Source organism: Salvia splendens, chromosome 8 (genome assembly GCF_004379255.2).
Source record: "Salvia splendens isolate huo1 chromosome 8, SspV2, whole genome shotgun sequence".
Lineage (NCBI taxonomy): Eukaryota > Viridiplantae > Streptophyta > Magnoliopsida > Lamiales > Lamiaceae > Salvia > Salvia splendens.
The window spans coordinates 17959156-17974601 of record NC_056039.1 but is presented as its reverse complement, the minus strand read 5'-3'; the positions used below and the strand labels follow the sequence as shown (position 1 = coordinate 17974601).

Genomic DNA, 15446 nt, shown 5'->3' with positions numbered 1-15446 from the left:
AAACAATACACTTATGAATCCAAAGTGATGTCCAAGGCCTGAAATGGACACAAAACGTGAGAACGGATGGGGTTGAGGTGTTTAAGTGTTAACATCATTGTCTCGGTGAACGCCGTAGAGGAATAGTTCAAAGCATCGCGCTACTTGTCCGCCTGTGTATCCGATGGTGTTGACTATGGATGGTTCAAAGCCAAAAACTACCTATCCTTATGCTTACGTACCTCTTGAGGGTTGAGCTTGTGTCTGCATATATATGCATTTGGCAATTTCCACTCATGTGGGGATTGTTGGAATCGTGCTTGGTCAAATGATTTTTGACTAATAATAAGTAATACAAGACATTTAATTTTGTGAAATTAAATGCAATAACGTCGATCTACGTTCCGAGTAGATGACCGTAGTATATTCATTTTCTCAAATCTGATTCCCGGTGAGTGAGAATTAATATTAAAGTTGGTCACAATAAAGCTAGAAATGAGCTATGTGAAAAGACTAAGGGATTAATTAACTAAGTGTTAATTATCCCACATCGGGGATGATAAACTTCTTTGATGAAGTATTTAATCAGATGAATTATTATGTGTAATAATTATCGTGGAATAAGACGGGTGACAGAGCCCACACGAGCGCACCAGGCACCAGGTGCACGGGGCACGGGGCACGGGCATGGGCATGGGCACGGGACACAGGACACGGGTCAAGGACACGGGTCATGGTGCACGGTGCGCGGGTCGCGGGCGCGCAGCGGCACACGTGTGCGCGCGTGTGGGCTCTGTCACCCGTTTTATTCCACGATAATTATCACACATGATAATTCATCTTATTAAATACTTCATCAAATAAGTCCACCATCCCCGATGTGGGATAATTAACACTTAGTTAATTAATCCCTTAATCTTATCACATAGCTTATTTCTAGCTTTATTGTGACCAACTTTAATATATTATTTCTCACTCACCGGGAATCAGATTTGAGAAAATGAATATACTACAGTCATCTACTCGGAACGTAGATCGACGTTATTATATTTAATTTGACAAAATTAAATGTCTTGTAACATTTATTATTAGTCAAAAATCATTTGACCAAGCACGATTCCAACACCCCCCCACATGAGTGGAAATTGCCAAATACATATGCATGCAGACACAAGCTCAACCCTCAAGAAGCATGTAAGCATAAGTATTGCTAGTTTTTGGCTTTGAACCATCCATAGTCAATACCATCGGATACACAGGCGGACTAGTAGCGCGATGCTTTGAACTATTCCTCTACGGTGTGCACCAAGACAATGATGTTAACGCTTAAACACCTCAACCTCATCCGTTCTCACGTTTGTGTCTATTTCAGGCCTTGGACACCACTTTGGATTCATAAGTGTATTGCTTGAAGTGGCCCCACTTCACACTTACATAGGTGATTCCTCGTTGAGTATCTTGCTATACTCGTTCTCCTTGAGAACTTTATCTCAACAAGATCCTTTAGGAATCATTAAAAGTCATAGACTTAACCTCACCACTAGGCAAGTGTTTTCAACACTCTATTGCTCTCTAGGGAATAGATATAGATGAGTGTTTCATCAAATTGAGCGATTCCATCATACTTGCGTCATTCAAATTGATCAAGTTTTTGCAATCAAGTTTTACATGTGAGCGTACTGAATTCTTTCTCTAACTCTTCTACGAAGTAATCAAGTCTTTCATTTATCCGATTTCATGCATATTTCCTATCTTATTGCTATCTAAAATTTGTTATTTTTGAAAATTTTTAGCATGTATAAATTTTCTGTAACTAACCCGTCCCCCCTCCCCACTGCATATGAGCTCGTCCTCGAGGGACTGGATGCAGTGGAAAGAAGGGTTAGGTACAGGCAATTTGCACAAAAACAAACAAGGGAAACTTCTCACACTTAGACCAAGCATTGGGCTAAGTGTGAGGCGGTGCCAATAATCAAAACATGCTAAGAAACACAGAAAAATGGAAACCAAAACAGATATGAGCAGACGAACAAAACAGATAACAAAAGTGGACATGTATACTTCTCACACTTAGACCCAATATAGGTCTAAGTATGGTGTGGAGCAGAATAACAGTTATACATACCTAAAAAAAACAAATAAAACTAAAAAAGTTTCGGAACTTGAAATGAGTAGAGATCGGGGGGGTATACTCAATGCTTTCGGAGCTGACTGAGGGACGCTGAGGGTGGCCTGGAGGATGGCGGGTTCCGAGGTGGAGGAGAGCTTGCAGAGGGAAGTGGTGTTTGCATAGCGAGGGTCAGCTGGCGAATAGCCTGCAGAACCCTGGACTGAGCGACCAGTTGGGCGTCAGCATTTGCTCCATGCGGAGTCTCCATTCATTTGTAGCACGTGCAGCCTCCTCTGGTTCTGCTACGTTTGCTAGCTCCAACCTCTGCCTTGGCTGCCTGTCGGGGCTCGCCGGTTGATCTGTTATCCTCCTCCTTCTCTTTCCGTTTCTTCTCAGCTCTTTGGCGGCTATCCTCAACAGCCCTTCTTTTATGCTCGGCCTCTCCGGCCTCCTGGTTTATAGCCCCAATGGCTTCTAAGTTCTCAGGCTCATCCGGCTCATTCAACAACTGCTGCGCTACACGGAGTCCTTCCTCTTGCCCTTCCTCTGCTTGTTGTATGTTGGCCATCCCGGCCTCCACCTCCCCCCACTCTATTAACTTCCACCCTGCGCGCCCGGCAGTGTTGTGGCTCCTCCTCCGGGACCGATTCATCCTCTGCATGAGGAATAAAGTTCCATCTTGCCTCCCTCTGTAATATCTTGCTGGAAAGAAACGGAAGGTCCTCCGCAGACTCATCATCAATATTTATAACCTTGATCGATTGTGTTGGCTCGAGGAGAGTAGGGGAGCTGGAGCCGTCGCCATTGGATGGCGTTGGAGCACTAAAAACAGCCGTGCCTCCTGCATGCAGAGGCGGTACGGACGACATCCCTTCAGTCGGAGCGGCGGGGGGCTGTTCCTCTTCGTTTTCTTCAAAGTCGTCCCCATCGTACGGCACCAAGGGGATGAAGGGTGTAGGTTCAGGGATGCGAAGAGGGGCTTGTGTTTGAGTGGTGGATGAAGGGTTTCGGGGATTATTTTGGGATGTGGAGTCCACGGCTTTGTCCTTTGACAAGGTTACTCCCATTTGGGCTTTTACAGCTGCATAAACCGTCGTGATATCTATATCAGAGGGAAAACTTCGGAGGATTCTCATCAAGCGCCGTTGTGTTTCTTCGTCCACCACGGGTAATGAAGTGGCAGCGCTTGTTTGGGGTGGAGCGGTGGTTGGTGTAGGTGGGCTAGGGTTTTCTATATGGGTTTGTGAGGCAGTTTCTTGGTTACCATTATCAGCACTGGAACTGGAAGAGGAGGATGAAGTTGAGAGTTGTTTGAGCAGCATTTTTACTGGTAATGTAGGTTTCGGTGAATAAGATGATGTTCTGGGAAAAGAGGTTTGATCTTGAGGGAATTTTTGGCGAGAGCAAAAAGGAAAGAGAGATAGGCGGCTTGGGTAAAAGTAATTTGCGGATCTGAAATCTACCTTTTATAATGATATTGCGACTGTTGGGATTCTCCACTGTTGAGATCCCTGCGGCTTTTCAAGTACGAGCGCGCCTTTTCAGAGTGCCAGCTGGCCTAGCTTCTCTAATACGCTTCGTTCCTCTCTCCACGGTGTCCTTTCACTGTGTTGGATGGCGCTTCCTGACACCTTTTCAGTGGCTGCGCACATCCTTTCATCTCCTGCCCTGCTTAACTTAATCGCTGTACCACCAATTAAATTTGAAATGCACTGATCAAGTGGACAATGAATTCTTAGTGGAACTTAATTAGCTCCACTTGATCAGTCTTCCTCCTTTCTTCCATCTTTTTAACTTGAATAATAATAAATAAAAAATAAAACTTACTAAAGCTATTTACACTAATTCCTAAGGGTTTTTGACCGGGTCCCCCTAGGGTGTCACTTGATCAGTTTAATAGATTGAGACTTTTCCGCTTGATCAAGCAGACTACCTATGAATACCTGATCATTCCCTTTACCTGATTACTGGAGAGAGTTAGGCATGAGTAGTGGAATGTCGTCCACCATAAATACCTCCATTCCTTCTCTGTATGGCTTTACCCTATGACCATTCACCATGAAGGAAGGTGAATCTGAATCGCCTCCCTGGAGTTCGATTGCACCATTCACTCGGACGGCGACAATGGTATAGGGACCTATCCACCTTGATCTGAGCTTCCCTGGCATCAATTTCAGCCTGGACTGAAATAGCAACACTTTCTGGCCTACTCTGAGCTCCTTCTTGCGGAGATTCTTATCATGCCACATCTTCGTCTTTTCTTTGTACCACATAGCAGAGTCGTAGGCATCCAGACGGAGCTCCTCAAACTCCTGTAGTTGCATTCTTCTTTCTGCAGTCCCTGCGTCGGTATTCATATCCATTTCCTTGATTGCCCAGTAAGCTTGATGCTCCACTCCCACCGGAAGTTGGCACATCTTTCCAAATAACAGCCGGTATGGGGACATTCCTATAGGCGTTTTGAAAGCGGTCCTGTATGCCCAGAGTGCGTCCTCCAGAAGACGGCTCCAGTCCTTCCTCGTGGGATTGACTGTCTTCTCTAGAATAGCCTTTATCTCTCTATTAGAAACCTCAGCCTGACCATTGGATTGCGGGTGATAAGGTGTGGATAGGCGGTGGTGGACTCCATACTTCCGCATCAAGGCTTCGATAGTTCTGTTTAGGAAATGAGTTCCTTGGTCAAAGATGATAGCCCGTGGTACCCCGTATCGGGTAAATATGTTTGATTTCAAGAACTTCGCTACTTCTCTGGACTCACACGTCCTAGTTGCCTTTGCCTTGATCCATTTGGACACATAGTCCACTGCCACTAGTATATAGAGATTGCCTTCAGACTCGGGAAAGGGTCCCATAAAGTCCATTCCCCATACATCAAATATTTCACAGACAATAATGGGGATTTGAGGCATCTCGTCTCTAGTAGACATCCCTCCAGTAAGTTGGCATCGAGGGCACTTCTTGCAGAACTCAAAGCCTCTCTATGGATGGAAGGCCAGTAAAACCCGCTATCAAGTATTTTCCTTACTGTTTTCTTCGGTCCAAAGTGCCCACCGCAAGCCAGTACGTGGTAGTGGATCATCACATCTTCCTATTCCCACTCTGGAATGCATCGTCGGATTACTTGATCTGCCCCAATTTTCCATAGGTAAGGATCGTCCCAATAGAAGTATCGGAAATCGCTTTTAAGCTTTAGCTTCTGTGCTCTTGTAATCTCATCACTTATAGGTAACTCGCCCGTTACCAAGTAGTTGGCCATGTCCGCGAACCATGGCTCCTTTCTTGTGTTCTGTCCCTTGCTTCTCTGGTTGCCTTGATCAACTCCCTCTGCTTGGTTGATCCACCGGCATTCAGGTGATGACTCGATCAGGCAGAGATGCTCTTCAGGGAAAGCGTCTGGAATTGCTTCTTCATTGTCCTTTTGCAAAATTCGACTTAGGTGATCTGCCACCTTGTTCTCACATCCTTTCTTATCCACTGCTTCCCAATCAAACTCTTTGTAACATCCCAAACTTTTGTGACCCTTTTTATTATGTTATTGGAATTTTGGTTTTTTTTAAAACGTTTGATTTTATGTGATTTAAGTGACCTTACGTGGAATGAATTATCGTGTTTAACGTTATTAATGAGCTCGAATTCTATATTTTTCCAACGAGGGGAAATGACTAATAGGATCATGCATTTATTTTTTTTCTCGAGTCAATTCATTGAAATATTCGGCCCTTCCTAATTATTGAAATAGTACTTCTTTTTGTGGATTTAATTAATTATTTTGGGATACATATCCAAATTAAATCCAAACCAAATGACCCCTAAGTAGTATTACATGAAATTCGAACTCCATTTTATTTTCCTTGGGAGTGTTCGAAAATCTCCTATAGGAGAAAGAATTATTTTCATTTGATTTAATTGGTGCTTTATTGACTCCCTTCCTTTGAATTTAATCCAATTAAATCATGTTAAAATTTATTCCTTCACCCAAAATAGATAGAGAGTTGGGATATTTCCTTGGCTATTTAGCCTAGCAATTTTCGGCCCTCTCCAATAAAATTTGGAGAATATTTTATTTGTTTCCTAATTTGTGGAATCCCTTTTTATTCAAATAAATTCCTTTGTCAATTTAATTGGGGATGTGAATATTTTTCTACTACTTCCCTTCCATGTCACACGCCCCATACTATTATTTTCCTTGTGGGAATTTAAATAATTGTTACCTATTTTATGGGAGCCTCTTTCCATAAAGAAGTTACCAAAATTTAAATCCTATTCTATTTAATTGGGGATTTAAATAATTTCCTTGTGCAAAGTCCTTGAAATTTTCGGCCCCACCACAATTGTTCCTACTTGGAGATTTAATTTATTTGTTTCCTTGTATTCATTATTTTTATTTCCCAAATTGTGGATTTATTTCTCTCCAAGTAAATATCAAATAATCTCTTATTAATTTTCAGCCATAATTTTCGAAAATTAGGCTCTTTATAATTGTGGGATTTTTATTCATTGGCCTATATTTTAATTCCCCACAATTTATTTAATTAATTCATTCATGGACTTAAACCTAGCAAATAAATACAAATTTAAACAAACCCTAGCCCCCATTCTCCTCAAATTTTTGCCACTCTCACTCTCTCCCTCTCCCACACGTTTTTTTCATCTTCTCCCACTCTCCCATCTCCAAAAATCCTCCATCCAACCTTTGTTCTTGCAATCCGTTGAAGTTATTTTCGAGAGTCTCCAACGAATCACTTCATTCATCATTTCTACCGATTCGTTTCGTGTCAAAGAAGGTATATTGCTCACTTTTTATCATCCTATCCGTTTTAACCATGTTCTTGAGTCCTACATGCATGTAGAGAGTGTAGGTTTGATAGATCGCAAGTTTTAACGGGAGGGAAATTGTGTGTTCATAAGAACTTGTTTGATTTTTACGTTGTTGATTGGAATCATATGTGTTGGATTGAATTAATTGGTGAATAATATGAGTTTGTATGCAAAGATGGGTATGAAGAACGTGTAAGCATGATTACGTGTGAAGTTGACTGCGCAAATCTGCCAGAAACGTGAGTTCTCGCCATAAATGTTTCGTTTTCTGTTTGACTGACCAAATGACCTCCGATTGATGTGATTCTTGAACTATATGAAAATTTGAAGTGTCTTCTGAGTCGTGTTAAATTGTCATCCTTTTTGGGCATCGGATGAATTTATGGTGAATTTTTCAAATGAACTGCGCAAACTGTCAGAAATTGTATGTTCCGACCAGAGAGTTTAATATGTGATATGACTGACTAAATGATGTGATTTCGGTGTGAAAATTTTCATGGATGAACTTGAATGTGTCCTCTGTATTGTGACCAAAATTTAGCTTCTTTTGAGGTCGGGTGAATTTATAGTGATTTTTACAAAACGGTCGCGCAGTTCTGCCAGTTTCTGCCTTGTTAAAATAACACTTATTTTCATGTTTAAAAGTATTATGTGATACATGTATGTCCGAGGAACGTGTTTAAATGATGTGATCACGTGTGATAAATCGAAATGTGTTACGATGTGTTCTCCCATCCTTGTGACGTATGTTGGGTCGGGAATTTGAGAAAAACAACGAGAGAATCGATAGGACATGCATAGTAATATGTTGTTGGGGGAAACTAATTGTGTTGTCTTTGAAAAGGGTGTTGTGTAGTCGTGAACTCGAGGATCGAGAGTTGCTAAGTGGGTTGTGAATTGCTAAGAGAACGAGGTGGGCTTTCTTTTCAAACCTCTTTACTTTTCCGAAAAATATTATGTGGAGATATAAGGGTGGTTTAACTGTTATGTCATGCCATGTTGTTTTTGTTATGAGATTGTGTGCCTGATGCCTAGTTCGTATGAGTTTACTCCGTTAGGCTATATGGCTGTGTTGTGAAACGAATTCGGGTCCGAGTAGGGCCGTAAACCCTATCGGGCTGTGTACACTGGTGGGATCGTGAGCCGTCCTTGCAAGTCGGCCGGTCTCGTGGGCGAATAGTGTGGCCACACTTTCGTCGCACTGTGATTGTGATTGTTGGATTGATGTGAAAAGTGGGGAGATAAATTGTCTGGCCAAACTTGAATACTTTTGTGTTTCTCGTGATATTTTCTTACTACATAAAACTCGAGATCACTGGTATGGATTACATAACTATTATTAAAATGTTTTCGGCATGAGCCCATTGAGTACAACAAGTACTCAGCCCTGCATATTATTTTCTTATGTGCAGGTTGAGCGGGATGTTGCGGTGGATGTTGAGCTAGCTTAAGTACTTAGGATGCGTTTGTGTCGTCATACATAGGCGTCGTCCTTGACTCTCCTTAAACCGTATTTTCCGCTGCTATAATTTGAACTATGACTCAAGACTTAATCTTTCCTTTATGTTTTATGTTTGATCATGTATGGTGGTGATGAGCTTTAAACTAGTGTTTACGTTGTCTTTTGAAAATTTTATTCTTCGAGATTTAAGTTAAGTGTTCGTTCAACTTTAGTTATTAGTTGTTGTATTTCTTAAGTCTAATTTTTCCCGTTGTCCTTTTTAAAAGTATTTTACCTTATGTCTTTTAAAAAAAAAATTATAACCTTAAAATCTTTAAACTAAGTTGTTTTTCTTTCTTTAAATTAATTAAGTTGTTTTTTTAAATTGTAATCCATGCATGTCGGTCACGATCGCCGCGTTTGTGGTACCCCTTGTATGGGCGGTCGTGACACTCTTGTAGAAGGATCCTATGGAACCACTGATAGTGGAACCGACCGATCCACTCGAGGTGAATCCGGTAACCGTCCCGAAGGGGTTGTCAAACACTCACGGGGTTGTTGATGAAGAAGTTGAAAAGCCAGGGGTCGGAATCATCGTTATGTCCGACGATGTGTTGACGGGGGTGATGGGGGACACGGTGGATGGAACGGTGGCAGTGGCGGTAGACGGGTCAGTCGACATCTCCAAGCAAAGGTGTTTATTTCAGTTCAGTTGGTGTGTGTAAAGTCGTTTAGTGGCAAAAATATCTCGTCTTACGATTGTTGAGGAAAACGTGAGATACAAGTCTTGTCGGGCGAAAATTACTAGGAAAAGAAAATAATGAAAATTACACGTTAAACAACTGAACGATTACACGGAAATATGTTGTGAAAGCGGTAAGCCGAGTCAAGGAGTCCTCTTTCCGCAAGACGAGATACGCCCCGGTAGTGCTCTCGGTTTGGCGTGTCGTCCCCAAAGATAAAACGGTTTCGTCTCCAGAGTAGCAGCACCGCTAGCAGCAGAGCTCCGGCGAACGAGAGTGAGGCGGGGGGTAGAGCTTCGACGGAAAGTTATGCAGAGATGGAGTATGCAAAAAATGCTTGTGTTGTGTTATATCTAGAATGCAGAGGATGCATGCCTATATATAGGCCAAGTCCACCTGCAGGGCATTGATGGAGTCAACAACCATTATGTGTGCCATGATGGCTTGACTGTAACCGCCGAGGGTTATTGACTGGTGCACTAGCCAATGGGAGCTGAAGAGACACGATGCACCTCGACAATTACTAGCCATCACCACGACTCCCGTCAGGTCCACATCACTACTCTTGATTACTCAAGCGCCTTGAGCGTTCACTAACCCATTTGGGTAGACTGGTGCATCCACCTTGAGTGGCACTGATGGTTCCACATTAAGTGGTTCCATGGGATCCTTTATAGGATCGAGTGTTGGACCTTACGAGGTCAACACGGGTGTTGGGGCCTTCGGGACCAACACGAAGAAAGACGGTTCCACTTTTTGTGGTTCCGTGAGATCCTCGAATGGATCGTGTGTTTAGTCCTTTGGGATCAACACGAGTGTTAGGGCCTTCGGGGCCAACACGCAAATTGACGGTTCCACTATTAGTGGTTCCTTGAGATCCTCTAATGGATCAAGTGTTGAGGCCTTCGGGATCAACACGTGTGTTGGGACCTTCCGGGTCCAACACGAGAGTTGATGCCTTTGGGATCAACACGACTGACTCCAATGTGGGGGAGAGACCTTGTGAATGTGAATGGTCGGTAGGTCCTACGGGACATCTCCCGTCGTTCCCATGGATAGGGTCATTGGGCATGTCTCATTAGTCTCAAGGGACGTCTCCCGTTCGTCGGGAGACATGGGAGACGATTTTCTCCCGTTCGTGCCTTAGAAAATGTTCAAAGACATTCGGCACACATTAGTCCCACGGGACGTCTCCCGTTCTTCGGGAGACATGGGAGACATTTTGCTCCCGTCCGTGCCTTAGAAAATGTTGGAAGAAATTTGGCACACGTTAGGTCCCAAGGGACGTCTCCCGTTCGTCGGGAGGCATGAGGTGTTGTCTAAATGAGATACAAGTCTTGCCGGGCAAAAATTACAATGAAAATAAACAAAAGAAAATTACACGGAAAAACTGAAACAATTACACGGGAAAATATCTGTGGAAAGCGGTAAGCCGAGTCGAGGAGTCCTCTTTCCACAAGACGAGATATGCCCCGGTAGTGCTCTCAGTTTGGCGTGTCGTCCCCAAAGATAAAAACAGCTTCGTCTCTGAAGTAGCAGCACCGCTAGCAATAGAGCTCCGGTGAAATGGAGTAAGTTTGGGGCAGAGCTTCGACGGGAAGATATGCAGAGAGGGAGAGAGCGTGTATGTAGGAATGCTTGTGTATTCTATGTCTAGAATGCAATGGATGCATGCCTATTTATAGGCCAAGTCCACATGCAGGGCATTGATGGAGTCAACAGCCATTATGTGTGCCATGATGGCTTGATCGTAACCGCCGAGGGTTATTGACTGGTGCACTTGCCAGTGGGAGCTGAAGAGACACGACGCACCTGGACATGCTACACGACGGGATACACCAAGGACCGTCGGGGTCCATCGGGGACCTTTTGTCTCTCGTTATGCGTCGGGGTGCAGCGGGAACCTTTTGACTCCCGTTGTGAGTCGGGGTCCAGCGGGGACCTTTTGTCTCCCGTCATGCGTCGGGGTCCAGTGGGAACCTTTTGTCTCCCGTCATGCGTCGGGGTCCAGCGGGACCATGACGTGGACCAGACCCGTCGGGGATAGCGTGGAGTTTGGGGTGGTCTAAAAAGAACAAACGGGGCTCGAACCACGCTCAACGACCAGCTCCAATTAACAGCCCAAAGACCACCCAAAGACCAATTGCCAAGATCCAAGATCCAAGGCACAAGGCACTAGGCACCAGGCACCTGTCACGGGGCACAGGTCATGGATCATGGTGCGCAGTGCGCGGCTCGCGGGCGGGCGGCGGCGGCGCACGCGTGTGCGCGCGTGTGGGCTCTGTCACCCGTCTTATTCCACGATAATTATTACACATAATAATTCATCTGATTAAATACTTCATCAAAGAAGTCTATCATCCCCGATGTGGGATAATTAACACTTAGTTAATTAATCCCTTAGTCTTTTCACATAGCTCATTTCTAGCTTTATTGTGACCAACTTTAATATATTATTTCTCACTCACCGGGAATCGGATTTGAGAAAATAAATATACTACGGTCATCTACTCAGAACGTAGATCGAAGTTATTGCATTTAATTTCCAAAATTAAATGTCTTGTAATATTTATTATTAGTCAAAAATCATTTAACCAAGCACGATTCCAACAATCCCCCACATGAGTGGAAATTGCCAAATGCATACATATGCAGACACAAGCTCAACCCTCAAGAGGTATGTAAGCATAAGGATAGGTAGTTTTTTGCTTTAACCATCCATAGTCAACACCATCGGATACACAGGCGGACTAGTAGCGCGATGCTTTGAACTATTCTTCCACGGCTTGCACCGAGACAATGATGTTAACACTTAAACACCTCAACCTCATCCGTTCTCACGTTTTGTGTCCATTTCAGGCTTTGGACACCACTTTGGATTCATAAGTGTATAGTTTGAAGCGGCCCAACTTCACACTTACATAGGTGATTCCTCATTAAGTATCTTACCATACTTAGTCTCCTTGAGAACTTCATCTCAACGAGATCCTTTAGGAACCATTAAAAGTCATATACTTAACCTCACCACTAGGCAAGTTTTTCAAACACTCTATTGCTCTCTAGGGAATAGATATAGATGAGTGTTTCACACGAACTCTCATAGCTTAGTTTTCCCATTGAACCAAATTCTTCGGATCTCCAGTCACCATTGTTGGGTTACCACTATGACAATTCTTTAGTTTGTGGATTTCAAACCCATTCCCTCTAGCAATTTATTTATTTGATCACGATTTAACCCTTTGGTTAGCGGATCCGCTAGATTATCCAATGGCTTCACGTAATCAATTGTAATCACCCCTGTTGTGATCAAATGTCTCACGGTATTATGTCGTCGACGAATGTGTCGAGACTTACCATTGTACAAGCCACTGTTTGCCCTCCCAATAGCGGCTTGGCTATCACAGTGAATTAACACTGGAGGCACGGGCTTTGACCAACATGGAATATCTTCAAGGAAGTATTTAAGCCATTTGGCTTCTTCCGCGGCTTTATATAAAGCTATGAATTCAGATTCCATGGTGGATCGGGCTATACATGTCTGTTTCATGGATTTCCACGAGACAGCACCACCCCCAATAGTAAAGACATATCCACTTGTTGAAAGTGAGTCTTTGTTATCGGATATCCAATTTGCATCGCAGTACCCTTCAAGTACCGGGGGGTATCTCGAAAAGTGTAGCCCATGATTTTGAGTATACTTGAGATATCTCAAAACTCTTACAAGAGCTTTCCAATGCTCTTTGCTTGGATTGTTCGTATAACGGCTCAACTTGTTCACGGCGCAAGCAATATCAGGTCGAGTGCAATTAGTAAGATACATATTGCATCCAATGACCCGTGCATAATCTTCTTGTGCAACGGGCTCACCCCTGTTCTTGCTCAAGTGAACATTGAGCTCTATAGGTGTCTTAACCGGGATGCCATCATAGGCATTGAATCTCTTTAATACTTTCTCAACATAATGAGATTCTGTTAAGGTGATTCCTTCGGATGTTCTTAGAATTTTCATTCCAAGAATTACATCGGCTAGACCCTTATCCTTCATGTCGAAGTTTTTCTTCAACATGGCTTTCGTGTCGTTAATCACTTGGGTGTTACTACCCATGATTAACATATCATCAACGTAGAGACACACTATAACGTATCCATTATCAGTGTTCTTAATGTAGACATATTTGTCACATTCGTTGATTTTAAATCCATTTGATAACATCACGTTATCAAATTTCAAGTGTCACTGCTATGGCGCTTGTTTCAATCCATAGAGGGATTTAACCAGCTTGCATACCTTTTTCTCTTGTCTAGGTACTACAAAACCTTCAGGTTGTTCCATATAGATTTCATCTTCAAGGTCACCATTTAGAAACGCATTCTTAACATCCATTTGATGAATCTCAAGATTGTGCACAGCAGCAATCGCGAGAAGCACTCGAATTGATGTAATCCTCGTTACAGGTGAGTATGTATCGAAGAAATCGTACCCTTTCTTTTGTTTAAAGCCTTTGACTACCAGTCGAGCTTTATACTTGTCCACTGTTCCATCGACCTTAAACTTTCTTTTAAGGACCCATTTGCATCCTAAAGGTTTAGCACCTTCAGGTAGATCAACCAACACCCACGTGTGATTTAGCAAAATTACCTAAATTTCGCTTTGAACAACTTCTTTCCAATACAACCCGTCTGGGGCCAGCAAAGGCTACTTTTATCGATGTTGGTTCTTCATCCAACATGAATGCAATGTAGTCATGACCAAATGTCTTTGGTGTTCTGACCCTGCTACCACGTCTTGGTACCGCATCATTTGGATCAGGCCTTGTTCGCTTGCGCGATTCTGGCTCTTCATCCGCTGATTTAAAACTAGTGGCTTCATCCTCAATTCTCGTCTCAGAATTGGGTACAATATTTTCCTTGTCTTTGCGAGGAAATATGTTTTCAAGAAATACAGCATTTCTTGACTCGATTGTTGTTCCCACGGTCACAGTCGGTATTTCAGACTTGTGGACAATAAATCGATATGCACTACTATTAAGTGCATACCCAATGAATATGCAGTCAACCGTTTTAGGACCGATTGCAACTTCTTTGGGCGGAGGAACCATCACCTTAGCCAAACACCCCCACACTTTGAGGTATTTGTAGGATGACTTCCTTCCCTTCTACAACTCATAAGGAGTAACGTCCTTACCTTGATTGGGATTTTGTTTAGGATGAAAGTGACCTTGTTGCTGTGGTCACGGAAGAAGTCAACCTTGTTGATAACAAAGATGGCTGGTATATCGACACTGGAGCTACTGCCCACGTTTGTGCCGATAAGAGCAAGTTTGCCTCCTACACCGCTGTTGAAGGGAGGAAGATCAATATGGGGAATCAAGCCTCGTCTCAAGTCCTAGGCATTGGAGACGTGATTCTCATGATGACCTCTGGCGTCACCATCACTTTGAAGGATGTGCTGCACGTCTCGGACATCCTGAAGAACCTAGTGTCAGGATCAATACTAGTGAATAAGGGGTTTAAACTTGTATTTGAATCTCATAGGTTTTCTTTGTACAAGTTTGGGAAGTCACTCGGAAAAGACTTTGTAACCGACGGACTTTTCAAGCTTAGTGTAGCTATAAGCTATGTCCCTAAGCCGTTGGCTAATAATAAGAATGCATCTACTTCTTCTTACTTGACTGAGTGTTCTAACTTGTGGCACAATAGATTGGGACATGTAAATCAAAAAGCCATTAAAAGATTAGTAAGTTTAGATTTACTAAAGGCAAATGAAGTAGAAACTCAAAACAAATGTGAAACTTGTCTTGAGGCAAAAATGACTAAGTTACCGTTTCATTCGGTTTAACGGAACGCGAAACCCCTTGAATTAATTCACACGGACGTATGTGACTTAAAATTGGTGCAAACGAGAGGTGGTAAAAAATACTTTATCACATTCATAGATGATTGCACAAGATATTGTTATGTCTATCTTTTAAGAAGTAAAGATGAAGCAATAGAAGCATTAAAAATTTATAAGAACGAAGTCGAGAATCAACTTGGATGTAAAATCAAAATGATTCGAAGTGATAGAGGAGGTGAATACGTAGCCCTGTTTGAGGAATTATGCAACGCAAGTGGTATAATTCACCAAACGACTGCACCATATTCACCACAATCTAATGGTGTTGCAGAACGCAAGAATCGAACTCTCAAAGAGATGATGAATGCGTTACTGATCAGTTCGGGGATGCCCCAGAACATGTAGTTGGCTGTCAGTAGTTGGCTGTCAAAACAGCTTCCCCCCACATGTTCTTAAAAGAACAAGCGGGGCTCGAACCACGCTCAACGACCAGCTCCAAAGAACAGCCCAAAAACCACC

The 15446-nt window shown here is 42.9% G+C and overlaps 1 protein-coding gene across 1 annotated transcript; it reads right to left on the bottom strand.

The window, feature by feature from the left end:
* Positions 1–2357: 2357 nt before the first annotated feature.
* On the bottom strand, positions 2358–3411 carry LOC121745870. The gene is made up of 2 exons (XM_042139814.1): positions 2842–3411; positions 2358–2744 (listed from the first exon to the last, which is right to left on the bottom strand). Exons 1-2 carry the CDS (start codon positions 3409–3411, stop codon positions 2358–2360), a joined length of 957 nt encoding a protein of 318 aa, XP_041995748.1.
* Between the last annotated feature and the right edge of the window lie 12035 nt (positions 3412–15446).